The sequence below is a fragment of the Salmo trutta genome, chromosome 24 (genome assembly GCF_901001165.1).
Source record: "Salmo trutta chromosome 24, fSalTru1.1, whole genome shotgun sequence".
Classification (NCBI taxonomy): Eukaryota; Metazoa; Chordata; class Actinopteri; order Salmoniformes; family Salmonidae; genus Salmo; species Salmo trutta.
The window spans coordinates 2,828,680-2,855,692 of NC_042980.1; the positions used below are offsets into that span (position 1 = coordinate 2,828,680).

General features: G+C 42.6%; 1 protein-coding gene across 2 annotated transcripts in view; it reads right to left on the reverse strand.

Annotated features, from left to right (window-relative positions):
- The window catches only part of LOC115160597 (glypican-4), a 71,101-nt gene that overhangs the window by 28,956 nt on the left and 15,132 nt on the right, over positions 1-27,013 (reverse strand). For both annotated transcript variants that reach the window (XM_029710789.1, XM_029710787.1), the window contains exon 2: positions 1,718-1,876. In XM_029710789.1, coding sequence (XP_029566649.1) covers positions 1,718-1,876 — 159 coding nt within the window. The remainder of the gene's footprint in view (positions 1-1,717; positions 1,877-27,013) is intronic.

The following is a 27,013-nucleotide window of genomic DNA, read 5'->3' on the forward strand; positions in this document are numbered from 1 at the left end:
TGGCCGCAATAGGCTGAGAGAGGCTGGACTGAGGGCTTGTAGGCCTGTTGTAAGGCAGGTCCTCACCAGACATCACCGGAAACAATGTCACCTATGGGCACAAACCCACCGTCGCTGGACCAGACAGGACTGGCAAAAAGTGCTCTTCACTGACAAGTTGCGGTTTTGTCGGACAAGGGGTGATGGTCTGATTCACGTTTATCATCGAACGAAGGAGCGTTAAACCGAGGCCTGTACTCTGGAGCAGAATCGATTTGGAGATGGAGGGACTGAGCTTGTTGTCATTGCATGCAATCTCAATGCTGTGCGTTACAGGGAAAACATCCTCCTCCCTCATGTGGTACCCTTCCTGCAGGCTCATCCTGACATGACACTCAGCATGATTTCCTGCAAGACAGGAATGTCAGTGTTCTGCCATGGCCAGCGAAGAGCCCGGATCTCAATCCCATTGAGCACGTCTGGGACCTGTTGGATCGGAGGGTGAGGGCTAGGGCCATTCCCCCCGAAATGTCCGGGAACTTGCAGGTGCCTTGGTGGAAGAGTGGGGTAATATCTCACAGCAAGAACTGGCAAATCTGGTACAGTCCATGGGGAGGAGATACACTGCAGTACTAAATGCAGCTGGTGGCCACACCAGATACTGACTGTTACTTTTGATTTTGACCCCCCCCTCCTTTGTTCAGGGACACATTATTCCATTTCTGTTAGTCACATGTCTGTGGAACTTTTTCAGTTTATGTCTCAGTTGTTAAATCTTATGTTCATACAAATATTTACACATGTTAAGCTAAGTTTTCTGGAAATAAACGCAGTTGACAGTGAGAGGACTTTATATATATTTTTCATTCAACCTTCATTTAACTAAGTTAAGAACAAATTTAACTAAGTTAAGAACAAATTTTTATTTACAATGACGGCCTACCCCGGCCAAACTCTAACCCGGACGACGCTGGGCCAATTGTGTGCCGCCCTATGGGACTGCCAATCACGGCCGGTAGTGATACAGCCTGGAATCAAACCAGGATCTGTAATGACGCCTCTAGCACTGAGCGCCTTAGATCGCTGTGCCACTCGGAAGTCTTATACACACACGTACACATGGATTCTGTACTGTAGATATGTGGTAGTGATGGAGTAGGGGCCTGAGGGGACACTGTTGTGAAATCTGTGAATGTACTGTAATGTTTTTAAAATTGTATAACTACCTTAATTTTGCTGGACCCCAGGAAGAGTAGCTGCTACCTTGTATCCATAATAAATACAAAACTGTCCCGTTTCCATTCGTCTGTGACTCAGCATTGTCACATGCTCCCATGTCACCCACAATAGGGCAGGCAGTGGAAACTCGATCAGGATATACACACACACACACACACACACACACACACACACACACACACACACACACACACACAGAGAGAGAGAGAGAGAACAGGGAGTGTGTTAAGGGAAAGAAGACTGGCTCTGGGTGAGCTTGTGGTCTGTCTGGGAGCATGTGTACCTCTCTCCCCCCAGAGTGTAGGGTAAGGCATGGGAGAGGGGATTGGCCAGAGGGGCAGTGACAGACGTTGAGAGACAGGTGTAATTGCCAACAGACAGGTAGACTGGGTGTCTCTGCTGCAGGCAGCCAGCGCACAGGCAGGTGGGACATAAATGGACTGATACAGTAGGAAGGTAGGTGTGTGTGTGTGGGCATGTGTCTCGATCTCTCCCTTACGATCAAAGTGGCTGTGCCTCTGTTTGAAGGTGCTCTGTAGGTTGGAGCTGAGCTGGGAGATGGGGGCCTTCAGGTCTGAGTGGCTCTGCTGGCTCAGCTTTTCCTCCATCTCCAGGGTACAGCATGAGTAGCCCTGGGGACACACCTTTAGGGGGGCTCCTACAGGCACAGACGAGGGAGAGAAAATCCTGTTACACACTATACAGTCGTGGACAAAAGTTTTGAGAATGACACAAATATTAATTTTCAAAGTCTGCTGCCTTAGTTTGTATGATGGCAATTTGCATATGGTCTAGAATGTTATGAAGAGTGATCAAATGAATTGCTATTAAATGCAAAGTCCCTCCTTGCCATGCAAATGAAATGAATCCTCCAAAAACATTGCCACTGCATTTCAGCCCTGCGACAAAAAGGACTAGCTGACATCATGTCAGTGATTCTCTCGTTAACACAAGTGTGTGTGTTGACGAGGACAAGGCTGGAGATCACTCTGTCATGCTGATTGAGATCGAATAACAGACTGGAAGCTTCAAACGGAGGGTGGTGCTTGGAATCATTGTTCTTCCTCTGTCAGCCATGGTTACCTGTAAGGAAACATGTGCCATCCTCATTGATTTGCACAAAAATGGCTTCACAGACAAGGATATTGCTGCTAGTAAGATTGCACCTAAAATCAACCATTTATCGGATCAACAAGAACTTCAAGGAGAGTGGTTCAATTGTTGTGAAGAAGGCTTCAGGGCGCCCAAGAAAGTCCAGCAAGTGCCAGGACCATCTCCTAACAGTTGATTCAGCTGCGGGATCGGGGCACCGCCAGTACAGAGCTTGCTCAGGAATGGCAGCAGGCAGGTGTGAGTGCATCTGCACGCACAGTGAGGCGAAGACTTTTGTAGGATGGCCTGGTGTCAAGAAGGGCAGCAAAGAACCACTTCTCTCCAGGAAAAACATCAGGGACAGACTGATATTCTGCAAAAGGTACATGGATTGGACTGCTGAGGACTGGGGTAAAGTCATTGTCTCTGATGAATCCCCTTTCAGATTGTTTGGGGCATCCGGAAAAAAGCTTGTCCGGAGAAGACAAGGTGAGCGCTACCATCAGTCCTGTGTCATGCCAAAAGTAAAGCATCCTAAGACCATTCATGTGTGGGGTTGCTTCTCAGTCAAGGGAGTGGGCTCACTCACAATTTTCCCTACGAGCACAGCCATAAATAAAGAATGGTACCAACACGTCCTCCGAGAACAACTTCTCCCAACCATCCAGTAACAGTTTGGTGACCAACAATGCCTTTTCCAGCATGATGGAGCACCTTGCCATAAGGCAAAAGTGATAACTAAGTGGCTCGGGGAATAAAACATTAATATTTTGGGTCCATGGCCAGGAAATGCCCCAGACCTTAATCCCATTGAGAACTTGTGGTCAATCCTCAAGAGGCGGGTGGACAAACAAAAACTCACAAATTCTGACAAACTTTAAGCATTGATTATACAAGAATGGGCTGCCATCAGTCAGGATGTGGCCCAGAAGTTAATTGACAGCATGCCGGGGCGGATTGCAGAGGTCTTGTAAAAGAAGGGTCAACACTGCAAATATTGACTCTTTGCATCAACTTCATGTAATTGTCAATAAAAGCCTTTGACACTTATGAAATGCTTGGATTATACTTTAGTATTCCATAGTAACATCTGACACAAATATCTAAAGACACTGAAGCAGCAAACATTGTGGAAATTAATTTGTGTCATTCTCAAAACTTTTGGCCACGACTGTAGATGCACACAAACCAACACCAACCACCGTAAAAAAAAAAAACAGTTCATACACCACACATAATTACACAATATGAAAAACGAACCTACTTCTGTTTCCAGGAAATTAAAAGTTGAGAAAGTAAGAATTCCGTCCACAAAGGTACCGAAATGTTTATTACAGTGCCTTCAGAAAGTATTTACACCCCTTGACTATTTCCACATTTTGTGGGACTAACATTTGTCATTTTTTGTCAATACATAATGCATTTAATGTAAAACATTTTATCCTTTTTTTAAGACCTCAAGCACTTAATCGCTCAGAACTATCACAAATCAATGTGATGTAGTTTTATTGGAATTTGCAGCTGTTGTTGGTAAGTAAAGAATCTGCTAACTTCTGACATGACTTACCGCATCTTTAAGTGAATAAGGAGCCTTGTGAATCAGCAGAAAATATAGAATAAATGTTCAAGAAATAAATATAGATTTTTTTTCCTATTATAACTCCACAGTAAGCAACCCATTCTCTAATTTGCCTTAAACGGACAGCCCAGCAATATAATTTAACATATGGTGTCCCAGGCCTCCATGCTTCACACAAATCAAACTGTCACATGCGCCGAATACAACAAGTGTAGACTTCACAGTGAAATGTTTACTTACAAGCCCTTAACCAACAGTGCAGTTCAAGAAGAGTTAAGAAAATATTTACCAAGTAGAATAAAAAGTTAAAATAAAAAGTAATAGTAAAAAGTAACGCAATAAGAATAACGAGGCTATATACAGGGGACACCGGTACCGAGTCAGTCTGTGAGGGTACAGGTTAGTTGAAGTAATTTGTACATGTAGGTGGGGGTGAAGTGACTATGCATAGATAATAAACATCGAGTAGCAGCAGCGTACAAAAGGGAGGGGGGATTCCATGTAAATTGTCCGGTGGCAATTTTAGTAATTATTCAGAAGCCTTATGGCTTGGGGGTAGAAGCTGTTGAGGAGCCTTTTGGTCCTAGACTTGGCGCTCCGGTACTGCTTGTCGTGCAGCAGCAGAGAAAACAGTCTATAACTTGGGTGACTGGAGTCTGACACTTTTATGGGCTTTCCTCTGACACCACCTATTGTATAGGTCCTGGATGGCAGGGAGCTTGGTGATGTACTGGACAGTTCGCACTACCCTCTGTAGCACCTTACGAGCAGTTGCCATACCAGGCAGTGATGCAACCGGTCAGGATGCTCTTTAGAGGATCTGGGGACCCATGCCAAATCTTTTCAGTCTCCTGAGGGGGAAAAGGTTTTGTCGTGCCCTCTTCACGACTGTCTTGGTATGTTTGGACCATGGTAGTTCGTTGGTGGACACCAAGGAACTTGAAACTCTCGACCCGCTCCACTACAGCCCTGTCGATGTTAATGGGGTCCTGTTCGGCCCGCCTTTTCCTGTAGTCCACGATCAGCTCCTTTGTCTTGCTCACATTGAGGGAGAGGTTGTTGTCCTGGCACCACACTACCAGTTCTCTGACCACCTCCCTATAGGCTGTCTCATCGTTGTCGATGATCAGGCCTACCACTGTGTCATCAGCAAACTTAATGATGGTGTTGGAGTCGTGTTTGACCATGCAGTCGTGGGTGAACAGGGAATACAGGAGGGGACTAAGTACACACCCCTGAGGGGCCACGGTGTTAAGGATCAGCGTGGCAGACATGTTGTTGCCTACTCTTACCACCTGGGGGTGGCCCATCAGGAAGTCCAGGATCCAGTTGCAGAGGGAGGTGTTTAGTCCCAGGGTCCTTAGCTTAGTGATGAGCTTTGTGGGCACTATGGTGTTGAACGCTGAGCTGTAGTCAATGAACAGTATTCTCACATAGGTGTTCTTTTTGTCTGTAGGTACAGATGGGTAACTCAAGAAGTTTAGCCTGGAAAAACATCTATCAAAAAAAGAGAAAAAAAGTTGAATTTAATGCGTGATTTATTCTCCTCAACGTGACGTCTGATAGCAACCATCAGTCCAAACGTTATATGGCGAGCTTCTGCAGCTGTTGCTCATGTGGGAGTAATAGACACACACACACACACACACACACACACACACACACACACACTCTGACACGAGGTGGGGTGGACTGATAAAGACAGGCTTGAGTCGGGGAGAGAAGTTTGAGCGCGGATGTTAAACGAGCTTAACCTATAAAACTTCCACCCTGAAGAAGGCACAGTGATGCCGAAGCGTTGGTGATTTAAATAAATAATAACAATAAATTACTGGGAGTTTATATATGGAGTGTGCGACTATTTTTATAGTTTATTTGCCGTTAGTCAGCACCTCCACACAAAATAATTTCTGGGTGTGCACCAGAAACGAGCTTAACCTGACAATTTTAGCAATTTATTACCGCTGACATCCCATCTGAAGACGTCAGTCTCTCTTCTCTTCTAACCCACGGAATCATTCGAAATCAAACCAAGCCCTCTGCTCTGCTGTACAGAACAATTGACAAGTTTGACAAAGAGTGGTCAAAGTGGACTCAACCTCAAATTATCGCGGGGTTGGAGTGGTACTGCAGCATGGTGGGTAGGAGAGGCGAAGAGGCTGAATTCGAAGTTGCAGCTGCAATAACGTTTTTTTTTTCTTTTTAAAGGCGGCTGTTGGAATTTGGGAAGAACACAGGGGTTATTTCACTCCGCCCAGGCTCCCAATGGCATGTTTGGGTTTTCCCCAACAGTGCTCCGCTCGCTCAGTCAGCGACTCTGGCCCTTCCCGTCTGGGCTGTCTCAACTTATTGTTTAGAGTTAGAATAGTACAATACACACGGTGCAATTTCGAAATTTGGTTGTGCATCAGCAGTTTTTATTTTGTTATGTCAGTCACTCAATTAGCCCAGGTCAGCAATTTTATTTATTTATGGTTAAGTTAGTCAAGCAGCCAGCTATCTAAACTAGTAGTAGTCATGGTCGAATTACAGACCTGGGGGGCCCCATTGATTGTTAGTCATGCTCACTGATATTATTTTTTTTTTTAAACTAGCAACATTCTCACCACCCTATGGAAAAATGTGTAGAATTGCAGGAAAGGAGCTGTAAAACGGCAAAATCTTCTCTCCGACCCATGGCAAAAATGTGTAGAATTGCAGCAAACTTGCTTTAAAACTTTTTTTCTCTCTCCACTGTCAAAAGGGCAGACGTTAAAATGCTTTGCTTGCAAGGTGAGAACAAAAACTCCACCCATCTAAATATATGTCTCTAAACACTTCTACATTAATGTGGATACTACCATGATTACAGACAATCCAGAATAAAAATTTGTGAGAAAGGATAACCACCCCCCCATAATGCTAACCTCCCCTGTTGCTGTAATGTTGTGCGTCTAACTTTCTCTCATCATTATTCACGACTCATTCAGGAATATCCGCAATCATGGTAGCATCCACATTAATGTGTTTAGGAAAATGTGATATTCTTATTTACAATAAAAGTGACTCAAATTACACAATACAATATTTACCATTAATTTCTATTGGGCACAAAATAATCTGAAACACAACCAAAACAAACAGAAAATGCATCCAACAACTTTTTAGAGTCAAAAGCTTGATGTAATTATTGTGTGCTAGGAATATGGGACCAAATAATAAACTAAAAGACTACTTTAATACACATAAGTGAATTTGTCCCAATACTTTTGGTCCCCCAAAGTGGGGGGGACTTTGTACAAAAAGTGTTGAAATAAAAAAATAAAATAGATATGGATGAAAATACCTTTAAATTAAAACTGACAGGATGCACTTTAACCTCAGTCATTGTACCATTTCAAATCCAAAGTGCTGTGGTACAGAGCCAAAACCAAAAGAAAATGGTCACTGTCCCAATACTTTTGGCGCTCACTGTATATCAAGTGCTATTGAGGGAATAATCTTACAATGTTGCAGTCCAGAAATGAGAGCTTTACCATCTATGCCAAAAACCTGGGCCTCTTATGGAGACTATAGAACTGTCATCAACACATACTTCAGTATTCCCCCTTTTCTCCAAAAGCATGTGTGTGCACAGGCCCTATAAGCGTATCAAAAAGATCCCACCCTGCTCACCAATGTGCCTTAGCAGAATGCAATTTAGAAGCTTGTGTGGTCCAGAAACGCAGAACTCTACCATCTATGGCAAAAGCCTTTCACCACGACAGGTTACAATAGTAAAATAATCTGTTGTCACCTGTCAAACTGATTCTATATTGAATATAGTTTTTGAGATGCTCAAACAAGAACGTGTATCTGTAGTTAGTGTTCTTCAACTCTAAAATGCACTAGACTGTGCAAGATAAAACCAACAAAGAAAAGACAAACAAATGCATGTGGTCTCAATGTCTAAATGGTGACGGCAGGGCTAGTTCAAACTGCAAGAGTTAGTGTATAGATCACGGGAGACTAAAATGAGAGAGTTAATAAAGATGCTCAAACAAGCACGTGTATCTGTAGTAAACAAGCATCTGTAGTGGGTGTTCAACTTTAAAATGCACTAGACTGTGTAAGACAAACTCCCCAAAGAAAATACAGCAGACAAATGCATATGTGGTCCCAATGTCTAAATAGTGGATCTCCTCACAGGTGAGTGAATCAGCCTATGCCTGGTGAATAGCACTTGGTTGATCTCTGGGAGCAGGACACAGAAGAGCTGAATAGATCATTCAAAGGAATGTAGTTTGTGAGCTAGAAAATTAACACCCTGACAGTCAGGGTGCTCTGCAGTAATCCTACTCCAACTACTTACAGGGATACTGTGGCATTTCTTATTTGTCAGTATAAATGAAATTAATGGAACCTGCCTTGATGATTGTATTAGCTTTACACTGCTTGTCCTATAGATTTCTTTAGTATTAAATTATTAGTAAACTGATAGCTAAAATGCTCCTGTCATTTTACAGCTTGCATTGATGACATGTTTCAATAACTAAATAGTTGGATAAAACAATTAATCATAAAAACAGACAATCTGATAGCTGTTTTTTCGGACAGAGATCTCTCTCGAGCTGTCATCAGCTGTCTACTACCTTAGGTAAGGATAATGTGATTGGCAGACGTGATCAGCAGAGATGTCCCATTGATGAGGATCGGGGCTTCCAGTAGTGTCAGCAGTTTTAAGTTCCTTGGCTTCCACATCACCGAGGACTTAACATGGACCACCACTCTTGTCAAGAGGGCGCAACAGTGTCTACTTCCTAAGGCAGCTGAAGATATTTGGCATGCCACCCCAGGTCCTCTCCAAATACAACTGCTGCACCATTAAGTACATCCTGACCAGTTGCATCATGGCCTGGTACGGCCCACCATCAGGCAGACCAACAGGCACAGAGATAGAAACTATCTACAAGCCATCAGACTGCTGAACCATTGAGCTGGACCTGCACTGACTCTCCGCACCTTAGCACACAAGCACAGATGCACTCACTCACCCACACAGATATACACTAATCCACACAACTGCTGCCAAACTCTTTATTATTGCTAAATACAGTGCATTCGGAAAATATTCAGACCCCTTCAATTTTTTCACATTTTGTTACGTTACAGCCTTATTCTAAAATTTAGGAAAAAATATTTTTTATTCATCAATCTACCTTCATACCCCATAACGACAAAGCAAAAACAGATTTTTAGAAATTGTAGCAAATTTATAAAACAAAAAAAACTGAAAAAACATTTACATAAGTATTCAGACTCTTTACTCAGTACTTTGTGGAAGCACCTTTGGCAGCGATCACAGCCTCGAGTCTTCTTTGGTATAACGCTACAAGCTTGGAATGCCTGTGTTTGGGGAGTTCCTCCCATTCTTTATCATTTCATTTTTAACCCTTTTTCTCCCCAATTTCGTGGTATCCAATTAGTTGTTACAGTCTTGTCTCATCGCTGCAACTCCCATGTGGACTCGGGAGAGGCGAAAGTAAAGATCCGTGCGTCCTCCGAAACACAACCCAACCAAGCCGCACTGCTTCTTGACACAATACCCACTTAACCAGGAAGCCAGCCGCACCAATGTGTCAGAGGAAACACCGTACACCTGGCGACAGTGTCAGTGTGCATTGCGCCTGACCCGCCACAGGAGTCGCTAGTGTGCAATGGGACAAGGACATCCCTGACGGCCGAACCCTCCCCTAACCCTGAAAACGCTGGGCCAATTGTGTGCCGCCCCATATGTCTCCCCCTCGTGGCTGGCTGCGACAGAGCATGGACTTAAACCCAGAATCTCTAGTGGCACAGCTAGCACTGCGATGCAGTGCACCTGAGTTTCTCCCATTCTTCTCTGCAGATCATCTCAAGCTCTGTCAGGTTGGATGGGGAGCGTCGCTGCACATCTATTTTCAGGCCTCTCCAGCAATGTTCGATCGGGTTCAAGTCCGGGCTCTGGCTATGCCACTCAAGGCTTCTACCACAACATCAGTCCCACAACACGACCAGAGTATGAAGCTCCACCTTCTAGCATCTCTTAAACCGGACCCCTCCCTCCTGGGATCAAGTCCAAATCGACCCACCCACCCACACACACCGAGAGAGCGAAAGCGAGAGAGAAGAGTTGGCAACCACTACCTAAACACATCACTGCTCAACACATAGCTCTTTGTACCAGCATGATTAGAGAGCAACCCAAAGTAAGCAGTGGGCTTGCGCGCACACACACACCGCCTTTAAGTGAAACAGAGATTCAGGCTTTACTCCACCAAGGCGCCTGCTTGAGTGCCCACAGTACAGGGACACAATCTAATGGGCTTTCTCCTTGTGGAAAATGTTCATAATAAGGGGTGCAACTTTTGATTTAAAAGTGGGGGGGGACATAACCTGTAGGCCGGTTTGGGAGACCTCCCCAATACTTTTTTGGGGCATCGAAAGGCATCTAAAGCTAATTTCCTGCATTTCTACATCTAATTTGACCGAAAGCCCTTTCAGCCATCTATTTAGAACATCAGAAAGCAAGCAAAAAATGCCCACAGTCATAAAGCTAGGTAAGAGGTTATTATGTTTAAGTGATTAATAAGACTGAACTAAAGGTAATTCAATAATCAATGTTGTGTTGCACCTTTAACCAATAGACCAACAAATTAACTCTTAAAATAATCTTTGTTAAGACATCCTACGTATCAAATTTCAGCCAGACCGCCCAGCAAACCTGAACTGCCTGCATGCCCAACCCCCACCATATTTTGGAATCAAAAGTAAAAAACTAAAACTAAATAAACAGACACCTACACATATACACAAAAGTATGTGGGCATCCCTTCAAATTTGTGGATTCGGCTATTTCAGCTACAACCGTTGCTGACAGGTGTATAAAGTCGAGCTCACATCCATGCAATCTCCATAGACACACATTGGCAGTCAAATGGCCTTACTGAAGAGCTCAGTGACATTCAACGTGGCACCGTTGAGCCGTTCCAATGAGCCAGTTCGTCAAATGTATGCCCTGCAAGAGCAGCCCTGGTCATGGTTTGGGCCCCTTAGTTGAAGGGAAAACTTAATGGTACAGCATATACTGTAATGACATTCTAGACGATTCTGTGCTTTCATCATTGTGGTAACAGTTTGGGGAAGGCTCTTTCCTGTTTCAGCATGACAATACCCCTTGCACAAAGCGAGGTCCACAAAATGGTTTATTGAGATCTGTGTTAGAACTTGACTGGCCTGGACAGAGCACTGACCTCAACCCCATCAAACACATTTGGGAGGAATTAGAACACGCCGACTGCTAGCCAGGCCTATTTGCCAAATATTAGTGCCTGACCTCGCTAATGTTTTTGTGGCTGAATGGAAGCAAGTCCCCGCAGCAATGTTCCAACATCTAGTGGAAAGCCTTCCAAGGAAGGTGGAGGCTGTTGTAGCAGCAACATTTGTATTTTGTATTTATTGTGGATCCCATTAGCTGCAGCAAAATTAAAGCAGTTAAACAATTTTAAAAACATTACAATACATCCGCAGACCACACACCACACTGTGCCCCCTCAGGCCCCTACTCCACCACTACTACATATCTACAGTAAAAAATCCATGTGTACGTGTGTATTTTTTTATTTTTTTACCTTTATTTAAACAGGCAAGTCAGATAAGAACAAATTATTATTTACAATGACACGGCCTACACCGGCCAAACCCGGACGACGCTAGGCCAATCGTGCCCCGCCCTATGGGACTCCCAATCACGGCCAGTTGTGATACAGCCTGGATTCGAACCAGGGTGTCTGTAGTGACACCTCTAGCACTGAGATACAGTGCCTTAGACCACAGTGGTCTAGACAAAAAATATAGTGCGTATGTGTATATTGTGTATGTTATCGTGTGTTTAAATGTGTCTGTGCCTATGCTGGTGTTGCTTCAGTCCACACTTCCATTAGGTCTAGTTTTTCTGCTTGCATCAGTTACTTGATGTGGAATAGAGTTTCATGTAGTCATGGCTTTCTGTAGTACTGTGCTCCTCCCATAGTCTGTTCTGGACCTCAAAAGGTTCTACAGCTGCACCATCGAGAGCATTCTGACTGGTTGCATCACTGCCTGGAATGGCAACTGCTCGGCCTCCAACCGCAAGGCACTACAGAGGGTAGTGTGAACGGCCCACTACATCACTGAGGCCAAGCTTCCTGCCATCCAGGACCTCTACACCAGGCCCTAAAAATGTCAAATATTCCAGCCACCCCAGTCATAGACAGTTCTCTCTGCTACCACATGGCAAGCGATTCCAGAGGCTTCTAAACAGCAAGTACCCCAAAGCCATAAGACTCCTGAACATCTAATCAAATGGCTACCCAGACTATTTGCATTGCCTCCCCCTCTTAAATGCCGCTGCTACTCTGTTATTATCTATGCATAGCCACTTAATAACTCAACCTACATGTACATATGTGGAGAAGCGGCATCTGCCAGTACCCCTTCGTCAGGTCCTGGGTGCTGACGTATCTTGCCTTCCCCAAGCGGTCGACCAGTTCGTCCACCCGGGGCATGGGGTATGAGTCGATTTTACTGACCTCTTTCCGGCCCTGGAATTCATTGCAGAAGCGGACGGTTCCGTCCGGTTTTGCTACCAGCACTATAGGGCTAGACCACTCACTGTGGGACTCCTCCAGTACCCCCATATCTAGCATTGTTGTCACTTCCCGCTGGACCGCTGTCCTCCGGGCTTCTGGTATACGGTATGGTTGTTTACGCACTTTTTTTTTCACCCGGATGTATGTAGATATGATGTTCCACGAGAACCGTGCGCCCCGGCACCTCAGAAAATACGACCGTATTCCACAGGCTCAACTCTCGGAGTGCCTCTCGTTGGGTCGGGCTGAGGTCTTACCCCATGAAAACTGCTATGGCCGGGTCCACAGCGCCTCTCGTGTGTTCCACTTCCTCAGTAGGTTCACATGGTAAAGCTGGAGGAGTTTTTTCCACCCTGGTTGGCAGACCTTAAATTTGACGTTGCCTACCCGCTCGACAATGTCGTAGGGTCCGTCCTTTTTTTCTCTTCTTCCTACCTTGCGCGCGTGCCTCCCCAGGTCCTCATAATTGGGGGTCTACTTGGGGCCATCAGCATCGGGGTGCCCAGCCCCTGTACTCTACAGTGCATGGAAGAGATGGCAATATCTACCGAGGAGAATGGGCATGGGCAGGTTAGGAACAGCCCCCACGCGCATCTGGCACTCCCCCCTTGGGGTGGTTATCTGCACCAGCACGGTTGGGTACCTCTTCATGTTCCAATGTACACAGGACACTCATCTCCTCATCCCCTGCTTTGTCTATCCCCTCTCGTGTGAGCCACTGCGGTTGGGCCAGGATCACCATGCTGCCGGAGTCCAGCAGAGCGCAGATGTCAACGCCATCGATTCGTATTGGAACCATCGGAGGGGCCATCTCGGTGCGCGCCCAAACAGGAGGTGACATAACTCGCCATCCGGGTTACCCCGGAGCTGGGGGATGCGGAGGGCATGTACTCCTCCTGACCTGGGCAGTTCTACGCAAAATCATATCAGCACCTCTGATCTAGGTCCAGCAGTGGACTTTGTCATTGGTTCGGGTCGCCCTCCCACTTCATGACCTCGGCTGGTTCCGTCCGGGCCCACTTCAGCCCCTTGGCTCTCTCTGCACTTGTCTACCCCCTCCCCGCATCCACACTCTCCTCCTGGGCCTCTTTCAGCAGGTCCTGGTTGTTGCTCATCTCATTGGGGAGGGCCCAAAGGTACCGATCCAGGGCGACTTTATCGATTATCGGGAGGGACGGTACGTCAGTCAGTAGCCAGCCCTTGGTAAGGCACACCAGGTTGTTCATCGGAGAGCAGGGGGAGATGGTGGAGGTAAAGGCCCAGTCGTGGATCAGCTGTGCACGACGTGCGAGGCTGAATCCATAACTGCTCAGGATGTTACGTTTGAGTCTCTCATAATTCACTGCCTGGTCGGCATTCAAGTTGAAGTAGACCTTCTGGGCCCCTCATAATTGGGGTCTACTTCGGGCCATGAGCGTGAGGCTGCCGAGCCCGTGTACTCCCAGCAGAAGAAGCCAACGACGCGGCACGTACGTCCCCTCTATCACCAACCCCCGGGGTAGACCTCCCGGGATAACACACTGGTCAAACACAAGCCAATAAGGGGGCTTTACTCTTCTTAGGTAGTGGAATTACTTTTGCTTTAAGCTTAAATTGAAAATATGGCAAATAGGAGTGGCAATATCGTCCGCTATTTTCCTCAGAAATGTTCCATCCAAGTTGTCAGGCCCCGGTGGCTTGTCATTGCTGATAGACAATTTTTTTCACCTCTTCCGCACTCACTTTACAGAATTTCAAATTACAATGCTTCTCTTTCATAATTTGGTCAGATATACTTGGATGTGTAGTGTCAGTGTTTGTTGCTGGCATGTCATGCTAAGTTTGATAATCTTGCCAATGAAAAAATTATTAAAGTAGTTGAATGAGCCATCTGATTCAATGAATAATGGAGCCGAGTTAGCCTTTTTTCCCAAAATGTCATTTATGGTGCTCCAATGCTTTTTACTATCATTCTTTGTCATTTATCTTTGTTTTATAGTGTAGTTTTTTCTATTTATTCAGTTTAATAAACATGATTTTTCCATTTACAATACGCTTGCCAATCGATTGTGCAGATAGATTTGCCATTCCTTTTGCCTCATCCCTCTCCACCATAACATTTTTCAATTCCTCAATCCACATTAACACACAGAATCCGCACATCCTCCATATAATTAATAGTACTGTAGTGAGCATGTTTTTAATACAGACTCCATCTGTCATACTGTATTCCACATAAGGCATCCAGATCTTATGAAAGTTGCCCAGTATACCCTTAAGTGGGTAATAAATCAAATCTAGTGATACATAACTTTACATGTATGCCATCACTGACATTGTGGGAGGATAACCAACCTCCAGCAGAGGAATGACATTTCTAAATGCATGTTATTCAGTTCCACTAGTATATAGTATGTTCTATGGATGGTAGTAATTTATTAAACTGTAGTAATTTATGTCTGAGATTATATGAACATGACTGGGCATTCTAACATATTTGTATCCATTCATCATCATCAATAGCTTCTACCAGGTCTTCAACTTTTTGTTTTACATGTTTTGTGTCAATGGGAAAAGCATCTATCAACCCATGATACAGTTGTGAAAACAACTTTGGAGGTTTGTCAGACTGCCTTAAAATAGTTTCAATATTTGAAGCTTCTGGCTTGCCCAGTGTTTGCTGCACAGAGGGAATAAAGTGATGTATCTGGTTTACCCTGCTGAGATGAGGCATGACAAAGAATTGCCTTGGTGCACATAAAAAAAAAAAATATTATCCAAGAACAGAATGAATGGTTGATTATTTGAAATTACCAGACAGAAGTTTATGAAGTAGGGCCTTGAAAACAAAAAGGGAGTAATGTAGAGATCTACAGGTCATTAGCTAGGTCCAGCCAACCTTTTGATACAGGATATTGTGATGATGATCTTTTTTTTATTGCACCTTTATTTAACCAGGTAGGCCAGTCGAGAACATTTCTCATTTACAACTGTGACCTGGCAAAGATAAAGCAAAGCAGTTCGACAAAAACAACAGAGTTACACATTGGATAAACAAACGTACAGTCAATAACACAATATAAAAATCTGTATACAGTGTGTGCAAATGAAGTAAGGAGGTAAGGCAATAAATAGTGTCTAAACCATTGAAAATAATCATTAACAAAATCATTAACAACTAAAGTGGTTGCTGTAATGTTGCTATGCACAGGCCTAAAGCCTGATTGATTTACATTCAAAATTAATTTCTCAGAAAAAATGATTAATTTACCAAGGATTCAAGAATCTTAGCTAGACAAGGAAGCCTTGAAAATGGGACAATAATTATTAAGATCTCTACTATCCCCACCCTTATGGAGTGGCAGCACAAGAGCTGACTTCCATACTTGTGGAATATTTCCTGATAACAATGATAAATTAAAGATTTGGCTTATTGAGCCAACAATGATGGGAGCTGCACACTTGTCTATTTCTAGCAAAGCATCCAGGAAGTATTTTTCTGTAAATAGCCAAAAAGAAAAGCTTTGACTATCATTTCTCTGATCATACAGCAAGTTTCACCTGTCAGCATCTAGCCCAATGTCATTGTGAATAGGCTTAGAAGTTATTTCAAAGAGATAGCCCGCTGAAATAAAATGGTGATTAAATGCATCAATGGTGGCATTTTTTACATAATGGGCCAGTGTCGGAATTCATATATTGTGGCACAGAGAAGTAAAACCTTTCAGGGATTTGACAGTTTTCCAGAATTTAGCCGGGTTCCCATTACAATCTGAAAGAGCGGTTACATAATAATCAGATTTAGCCTTTGATTTGTTTTAGGGTTACAATGATTGCTTAAAAGCCTTGACCCAAGCATTATCTTATGATCTTATAATTCTGTTGTGCACCAGGCATTCGATCTACGTTTAACCCTTAATTTGTTGAAGGGAGCATGATTATCCACAAAAGTATTGAAGACATCTGCAAAGAGGATTGAAGCTAAATCAGGTTCAGGGATAGCTGAAATACAATCAAGGTCACTAAAAGAAAGATCATGCAATAAAGCCTGTTCACTGAAGTTTTTGAAGTTCCTCTTTGTGATGACACGAGGCTTAGATTTTTGTATTCTCACATCTGTAACACAAACAACTGGGCAATGGTCACTAATGTCTTGGCTGAAGACACCAGTAGAAATGTATTTCTCTGGTGTAGTCATTAAAATAACATAAAATCAGAGTTGACTTTGAAGGATCTCTAGGGTTGGGCTGTGTAGGTTTAGTCCCCAGCTGGGTTAGGTTTAGATCATTACACATGCTTTTTAAAATGTCTGAAGCCTGCATTTCCCAATCATAATTTAGGTCACCCAGTATAATTTCTTATTTTACTAAATCAGAAGTTAAACTAGTTAACTCCTCGATTACACAAAGGTTAAGGAAGAGATGACAGTAGACCCCTATAATAGTTATGGATACATTTCCCCACCAGACAATGGCTTAAAATAGAGGCAAAAATAGGTTGGCAAGGCAAATGGATTTCGGTAAAGAGAGAAATAATTTTTAATAGAAATGGCCACTCCACCACCTCTACCCTGTCTGTCAACTCTGAACACACAACCCTCAATACTAATATCTGAGTCCAGAATGTCCCCAGAGATCTTAGTTTCGGTCAATACCAGAATATCCAGATTCTTCTTCATAGCCCAGATCTTGATGCAATCTAGTTTAGGAAGGAAGCTCCTAATGTTCAGCTGTTCAACACAAGGCCTTTGCAATTTTTAAAGTCACATGGGAACCTCCAACTCAAACAAGCTACGTACTATAGACTAGAGGTCGACCGATTAATCAGAATGGCCGATTAATTAGGGCCGATTTCAAGTTTTCATAACAAATTGGTAATCTGTATTTTTGGCCACCGATTTGCCGATAATTATAAAAAATAAATAAATGTACACCTTTATTTAACTAGACAAGTCAGATTAAGAACACATTCTTATTTTCAATGACGGCATAGAAACAGGGGTTAACTGCCTTGTTCAGGGAGAATTTGTTTTTGCAACCTTCGGTTACCAGTCCAACGCTCTAACCACCTGCCTTACATTGCACTCCACAAGGATTAACAGGCTGACTACCTGTAACGCGAGGGCAGCAAGAAGCAAAGGTAAGTTGCTAGCTAGCATTAGACTTATAAAAAACTATCAATCTTAACATAATCACTAGTTAACTACACATGGTTGATGATATTACTAGTTTATCTAACGTGTCCTGCGTTGCATATAATCGATGCGGTGCCTGTTAATTTTCATTGAATCACAGCCTACTTCAACAAACAGGTGTTGATTAAACAAGCGCATTTGCGAAAAAAGTACTGTCGTTGCACCAATGTACCTAACCATAAACATCAATGCCTAACAGGAATATTTAGACTTAGCCACCCATTAGATAAAATACGGAACGGTTCCGTATGTCACTGAAAGAAAAAAAACTTTCGAGATGATAGTTTCCGTATTCGACCATATTAATGACCTAAGGCTCGTATTTCTGTGTGTTTATTATAATTAAGTGTATGATTTGATAGAGCAGTCTGACTGAGCGGTGGTAGGCACCAGCAGGCTCGTAAGCATTCATTCAAACAGCCCTTCGCTGTGCTTCAAGCATTGCGCTGTTAATGACTTCAACCCGGGCGGGTATAATTTGTGGAACGTTCCAACAGGAATCTATTCCAAAAACTTCGTAAATAACAAGGTTTCCAAAAAATAACGCATACAAAGTTGTATAGCGGCAGAATAAGATACCGGGTAGGGAGTGGTCTATTTCATTGCGTTTTTCACACATCACGTTTATTCCGAAAAATGTCTGTCCTCACATGTCTGTTTGCCTATGGACAAACATTAAGAATAAGCTACGTGGTGAGTTGATGCCTATTCGGCAGCTAGTTAGCTAGGTTTGTATGCGTTGCTACTTTGTATGCGTTGTTGGTTGGCAACCTTTTACTTTACGTTTTTTGGAACAGATTCCTGTTGGAACGTTCCACAAATTATACCCACCCCTTCAAGCCTATCAACTCCCAAGATTAGGCTGGTGTAACCGATGTGAAATGGCTAGCTAGTTAGCGGGGTGCACGCTAATAGCGTTTCAAACATCACTCGCTCTGAGACTTGGAGTAGTTGTTTCCCCTTCCTCTACATGGGTAACTTTGCTTCGAGGGTCGCTGTTGTCGATGTGTTCCTGGTTCGAGCCCAGGCAGAAGCGAGGAGAGGGACGGAAGCTATACTGTTACACTGGCAATACTAAAGTGCCTATAAGAACATCCAATAGTCAAAGGTATATGAAATACAAATCGTAGAGAGAAATAGTCCTATAATTCCTATAATAATGACCATGGACGTCCAGCCTTTTCTGAGCCTCCTTGAGGACTCACATCAATAGAAGCCCTCCGAGGGGTACAGGCCTGAACACTTATGTATTCTCAAGGATCTCTGTACTTTGCTCCGTTCATCTTTCCCTCGATCCTGACTAGTCTCCCAGTACCTGCCACTGAAAGACAAGCCGAAGAATACCATCCCAACCATGAAGCACGGGGGTGACAGCGTAATGTTGTGGGGGTGCTTTTCTGCAGGAGGGACTGGTGCACTTCTCAAAATCGATGACATTACGAGGAAGGAAAAGTATGTGGATATATTGAAGCAACATCTCAAGACATCAGTCAGGAAGTTAAAGCTTGGTCGCAAATGGGTCTTCCAAATGGACAATGACCCCAAACATACTTCCAAAGTTGTGGCAAAATGGCTTACGGACAACAAAGTCAAGGTATTGGAGTGGCCATCACAAAGCCCTGACCTCAATCCTATAGAAAATATGTGGGTGAGCAAAGAGGCCTACAAACCTGACTCAGTTACACCAGCTCTGCCTCAAGGAATGGGCCAAAATTCACCCAACTTATTGTGGGAAGCTTGTGGAAGGCTACCTGAAACGTTTGACCCAAGTTAAACAATTTAAAGACAATGCTACCAAATACTAATTGAGTTTTTGTAAACTTCTGACCCACTGGGAATGTAATGAAAGAAATAAAAGCTGAAATAAATCACTCTAGTATTATTCTGACATTTCACATTCTTAAGATAAAGTGGTGATCCTAACTGACCTAAAACAGGGAATTTTTCCTAGGATTAAATGTCAGGAATTGTGAAGATTGTGAGTTTAAATGTATTTGGCTAAGGTGTATATAAACTTCCGACTTCAACTGTGTATACTAGGAGGTGTAAGAGGAAGGCCCCAATAATTGTCAAAGACTCCAGTCACAGACTGTTCTCTATGCTACCGCACGGCAAGCAGTACCGGAGTGCCTGTCTAGCACCAAAAGGCTCCATAACAGTTTCAGCCCCAATCCATAAAACTGCTGAACAACTAATCAAATGGCCACCCGGACTATTTACATTGACACACACCCCCCCCCCTTTGTTTTTACACTGCTGCTACTCGCTGTCACTTTTTTCAAATGACCTCAACTACCCTGTACACCCGCACATTGACTCAGTACCGGTACCCCCTATATATAGCCTCGTTATTGTTATGTAAATGTATGGTGTTACCTTTTGATTGATTCGATTTTATCTTCTTCTATAGATTATTTAGTAAATATTTTATTAACTCCTTTTCTTAAAACTGCATTGTTGGTTAAGGGCTTGTAAGTAAGCATTTCACGGTAAGATCTACACCTGTTGTATTAGGCGCACGTGACAAATAAACTTTGATTTGATTGGCGATTTTAAAAACATGATCAGGAACCAGAGTCCCGCTCATAAAGAAACTGCTGGACAACTATTAATAATACCCATTTTATGTGAAGGTATGAGAGCACATGCACACACACACACACACACACGCACGCACACACGCAGACCAAGGTCATCAACGCAAGTGGGGAAATGTTCAACAGGGTTTCACTGTAACCGGAAACCATTATTAGAGCTTCAACTTACTTTCTCCTCCTCCTACACTGCCCCACGCTAAAATACTGGCATGACAAGTTTACAGCATTTTTGCCGACTCCAGTAATGCTTTTCAGGTCCAACTTAAAAAGAGGAGTCAAACCAGCTTCATTAGCTAGGAGATTCTTAACAATATGGTAGGCATCACCGAGTGAGCATATCTGCAGTTTTCACTTTCTCCATTTCCTTTGTAAGATTAAGGGCAACAGTCACTGCACATCTCAGCAGAAATTATCAATTGTTACAAGGTTAGAGCTTCTGAAATCAGACTATTTCTCTAGATTTTTTTTTAAATCCACAAATACCTGAGAGATAACTTCCATTGGAAGTTAGGGAAGAGCAGGGGGGGGCTGAACTCTGATATTACACAGGTATTTAAGGAGCGGGAGATGGGGTTTGCTAGTTTGTTGTCAGGTAATGATAATGTGGCATATTTTGAGGAATAATTTTAAGACATGTTCCCTGAGAACTAAACAGGAAAATTCAATGTTAGAACCCTCTTATATATGTGACCAATAGTTAAATGAGGAGCTGCCTGTGGCAGAAGTTAAGGTGATTGGCGCTGCAAAAAATGGGAAAGCATTTGGCATTGATGAACTGCATAATGAGGTTTTAAAATCCCCTAAATTAATTGAAGTCCTATATGATTTGCTCCAAATGTGTTTTGAGTACACTATACTGCCATCCATTTGGTTTAAGTCTATAGTAAATCCAATTCCCAAATCTTTAAAAAAATTACCTGAGAGTGCCACTGAACTACAGAGGCGTACGTTTATTTAGTACGGTTTATAAATTATATTCATCCATCCTCAACAATAGGCTAATTACATTTTTGGAGGATCAAAACATTCTGGTGGAAGAGCAAAATGGTTTTCATAAATCCAGAGCCTGTATAGATCATATCTTCTCGGTCTGTACAATAATTAGAAATAGATTACACGTAGATTTCCAGAAAACGTTTGATTTCGTAAATAGTGATCTTTTAGCCTATAGTTGGTTAAAGACAGGCTTTGATGGGAAATGTTATCACGCAATCCAGTCTCTTTACAAAGCACCAATTGCTTGTGTGCGTGTTAACGAATATCGTACAGATTGGTTTCCCACACCCTCAGGTGTAAAACAAGGAGACGCCTTATCACCGACTTTGTTTGCTTTGTTTATAAATGGTTTGGCAAAAGAAATGAAACAGTTAAATATTGGAGTAAGATATGATGATGAAATGCCAAGTATCCTTTAATATGCTGACGATATTATTTTGATGGCAGAAACTGAACAACACCTGCAGAACATGATGTTATGTGCAGTCAATTGGTGTAAAAGATGGAGACTCATGACTACCAGACTAAAACACAGATAATGACTTGGTGTAAAAGATGGAGACTCATGACTACCAGACAAAAACACAGATAATGACTTTAGAAAACCAGCTACTAAGAGAAGTGGTTTTCAGTGTTTTGGTGAAGACGTTCTGGAGTTTACTAGCATTTATAAATATCAGGGTATTTTTATTGATGAACATATTACCTTTCTACACACAACATCTGCCCTGGCCGACTCAGCAAGTAGAGCTCTTGGGGGAGTTATAAGAAAAACAAAAACACTCAAAGATATTGGTTATGCTACGTATTCCAAACTGTATCAGACATGCGTGCGTCCTGTTCTGGACTATTCAGCATGAGTGTGAGGTGCTAAGAGGAATTTTAAAAATGAACATGTCCATACCAGAGCAGTACGTTACTTTTTAGGTGTCTACAAGTTTGCACCTATACTTGCAATAACTGGGGACATGGGCTGGGAACCCTGCGGGGTGAGATGGAAGGTGTGTGTGGTGAGACTTTGGAATAGATTGTTGGAGATGTCAACTGCCAGAATAGCTAGTCAAGTTTTTCAATGGGATCTATCCATAGGGGGAGCCTGGGCAACTGAAATGTCTGACCTTTTTCAACCGTCTGACTGTCAACATCTGTATGGAAACCAAATCAAGGGAGACATAGATATGATTAAAAAACAACTGTTCATGCAATATGAAAACGAAAATGGGTGGAGGAGATTAATCATAAACCCAAATCGAGAACCTTTTCTTTGATTAAGGATGAATTTGTGTGTGAGAGATATATTATGTATAATCTACCTAAAGCAAAAGATCGCTATGTGCACAGGTCAGATTAGGGATATTGCCTCTGCGTCTTCAAACAGGTCAGATCAGGGATATTGCCTCTGCGTCGTCAAACAGGTCAGATCAGGGATATTGCCTCGGCGTCTTCAAACAGGTCAGATCAGGGATATTGCCTCGGCGTCTTCAAACAGGTCAGATCAGGGATATTGCCTCTGCGTCTTCAAACAGGTCAGATCAGGGATATTGCCTCTGCGTCTTCAAACAGGTCGGTATTGTGGTGAAATGGAAGAAGAAAGACTATGTAACTATTGTGATCTCGAAGAAATATAGAATGAAAATCATTTTATCCTCTATTGCCCTTTCTACCACGATATACACTTGCTCTTATTCCAGAAAGCACAGCAGATATACCCTGGCATTATGTTAGTGATGAGGAGAAACTGAAATGTTTTTTGTCCATTATTTCCATTTGCTAAATATTTAAATAAAGCCTGGAATAAAAGAAAGGGCTACCTATAATTAAATAGTAAAAATATTTAGCTTCTATGTGGAAAATGGCAGGTGTGTATATAGATTGTGTATAGGCTTGTCTCCCATATGAATCTTCTCTTTGTGTCAGACTGGGTTCAAGTGACTTCTGTTTCTTTTTTTCTGTATTTATCTGTCTGTCTGTATGTATATTATTTTACTGTTCTAGGGATGTAATTATTGTTTGGATAACCTTATTTACTATTATGTTTTGATTTACTTTTTATTTTTTCACTCTTTATGTGATGCACAATGCAGAGAATGCCGGAACAATTATTTAATTATCACAGTGAATTATTGTAATGTTTGTTTATGTGTCAATTAATCCCATAAGGGATGGGTTGCCAATAGGCAATTTGACACAAAAATAAAATGTCATTCATTCGATAACAGCATTCAATGGGTATCAGAGAGTCTTTGACACCGAACACTCATTTCAGCCTAGGTGACCATCGACCTCTACTTAATGATCCTGGCAGTATTAATGCCCACCATGATGCGAGCGGTCAGCAGGCAAATGATTGGCCAGACAGATATCCCCTCTTTCCCCGACAGGGAGGGTGGGTGCTGTGTTAACGAGGAAGTGTGCTAACGAGCAGGATATCCCAGGCCGCATAAACATGCTGACCCTAGCAGGCGCCGGCTGGCAGGAAGCCGCTTTCAGCACACAGACAACCCAGCCAGCTGAATGTACCAGCTGTCTACTGGCACACAGCTTGGACACCCATGCATACCCCACAAGACATGCCACCAGAGGTCTCTTCACAATCCCCAAGTCCAGAACAGACTATTGGAGGAGCACAGTACATGGCTCTGGTCAAAAATAATGCACTATAAAGGGAATAGGGTGCCATTTGGGACCCAGCCCTACTCTACCCTGCTCTGGCTCATCCCCCTATGGGAACTCAGTACTCTACAGATCTCACTGCGGTTGCCATTCAGCAACCAATCAGTTCCAATTAGCACCATACATTGGTATCTGAATTAGGGCTGACCCCATTGAGGCGACTGGTTTGGTCGATAGGCTGTTGGTCGAACAAGATTTCTTTAGTGGAGCAGTAGCAAAAAAAAAAGACAATGTCATGGTGCCTGTTTGAGTGGACTGATCCATTGTGGAGGCCGAGGGGATGGCAGTCCATCACTAAGACATGTGCTACTGAAATTGTATATGGTTATATTACCTAAGAACAATGGTGCAACACTAATAAAAATATTTTAGAAAGAAAAAAAACTCTTTCTCCTGCGATCGATAGATGTTGAATTGGTGCCTTTTCCTAGACCATGTTGCTATGTGCATAATAGCAAAGTTAACCAGCATATTGGTGTTGAGAATAATGTGGCGGAGGCAGCAACGGAGTTAGGAGAAGACAATTAAGGCAAGTGCTGTTTTGTCTAAGAAAAGTGAAGAGAGGAAACGCCAACTTTATTGACTTAATTATCAATAGCCTAACTGTTAAATGTGCCTGTTAAATAAACTGTTCCATTTTGGAAATTGCTTTCACAAATGAATGCGACTGTTTTTAGTCTTTGCTATAATAAAGGCTTTACAAAAAAACATAAGACTCTCTGCTACACTTATAATTTATTTAGTGGCATTTACATTGTTCCAAACAGTAAGAAAAATGATATTGTAATCCAACAGCACCTGTTTGGCACACATAATATGCATGCAGTGCTCGCTCTCCATCTTATTTTTCTTTCAGTATTTTCCACAACTAGTGACATTTATTCCACACATCCTACTTCCCTTTTACCTCGTGAGCAACCGGTAAACATTTCCCAGTTTCGAGTTTATTTGTCACATGTTCTGTATACATTTTAGAGTCACGTGTTCAGAGTTTGTTAGAATTTATTGATGTGATTATGATATGCCATAGGTCAGGCCCTATTGGTCACGTGCATGCGATAGATACATGTGTCACTTAAAGGGAGCAAGGTTTGAGGGAATATTTTTCTTTAAAAAATGTGGGATTTTTTAACAGATCTTTTCAGTAATAAATGGCTATAATTATGTTCAAGCTTCAACAACATGGACAGTTGATAAACACTTGAAGTTCTATAGTGGTCGCTGCATATAGTTGATTTGATTAAAACACATAGGAAGTGTCTATTATTGGAAAAATACATGTTTTAACATTTCAACCAATCGATTGGTCAGAAAAAAGAAATGTTTTAACTCAATTAAAGCAACCAACTCATAGAACAGCATTGATTAACTGCAATGTTGGGTAATCTCTGACCAGTCATCTGTCACAGATAATCATATGATGACTAGTATTCATTACCATAAATTCATGGCTGCCTGCCTTTGTGCTAAAAGTGACAGGAAACAGCTCAGCTCCAACATTACAGAATTACATGTAGAACTTAACTAATTTAATAGGATATCGGTGTCCAACAACCATGCCAAACAAACCAACTTCTCAACATTAGTGGGGAAGCATTGAGCAATGTTAGCCTTGCCTGAAAGATGAGCCGTTGACTGACCCAATTATCAATTTAAAAGAATGCTCAACATTCCATTATGAGATCAGGAGCTTTGGTTAAGGAGAATTCAATTTGGAGGGAGATATTCTACACTTAAGCAGCCAGCCGCAAGACTTTGGAAAGCGTTGGTGCAAAATTGTTTCCTTAAATAAATCAGGGATTCAAATCTCTTCCAAAACACAGCTGTCAAAACACCAACGTGCCAAGATGTGCTTTTTGAATGACAACATTGAATGGAGACATGTACGCTGAGGCCAGGGTGAAACCTCAATACTAGTCTCTTTTCTGTTTAACAGCACCACAACACGGCACTGACACAGCTATAGGCATTGTAACAGGTTAAAACAGAACTGCAAACAGCCATGGCATTTCCTAAGGCTATGGAAAAGACCATCAGCAGGCTAATATATTTTCCTGAATTGTTGACATACTGCTAGAGTTCAAAAAAACTATCCTCAAATGTAAATTAATCCAGTCTCACACAGACACACACACAGAGAGAGACTTACACAAACAAGAACACACACAGCCACCCATAAATCCTAACCCCCTGCCACCGGAGAGTCCATCTCTGATGGCTAAACCAGTCGGGGCCTTTGGCCAATTAAAACTATCCATTTCCATACTATTCCAAAATGCTGTCATCCATGAACATTTACCCAGAAGCCCCTGGGGAGATTCCACAACATGGCCCTGGCCTCTCGCTCTGTGTCTTTTCCCCTCTCTCTCTCTCCCTAGCTCAGCCCACCGTCTCTACCTTTGTCTCTCCACACAAAAGCTCGCCGCTACACTACTTCCAAGGTCAGTGCTTTGTCAATGATTGAACTAGCTCCTGCACTTCCACGCACATACGTTTCAAAAGAAAGTCGGCAAGCTACCAGGACTTACCACAGGGACTACTCAGTCAAACTATTATACGGAACTAGTGGGAAACTATCAAGTTTATGTTTATAATTGTATCAATGTCTCATAACGGGCAACTAATATGGAAGGGCAATCTTTGCATCTGTGAATGTAGAGCAGCATGGTGTAAATATAGCTCCATATTAGTGCATTACTATGCAGTGTGGAACACATTTACCTAAAGTCTCTGAACTGACTCCCAAATGGCACCCTATTCTCAATAGAGTGCACTACTTTTGACCAGAGCCCTGTTGGCTCTATATAGAAAATAGTAGTAGCGAGACAGTGCAATCATACTTGGCCAATGTTAACAATGGTATTAAACATAGTAGTCTAAGTACTCTTAGTAGTAGTAGTAGTAGTAGTAGTAGTAGTAGTAGTAGTAGTAGTAGTAGTAGTAGTAGTAGTAGTAGTAGAGATACTAGCAGGAGCTCTGACTGCTGCAAGGCCCAGGGCCAACAAATACACACAGGTGGGCAAAGCAATGCCATCAGTTTAAAATAATGGGTCAAAAC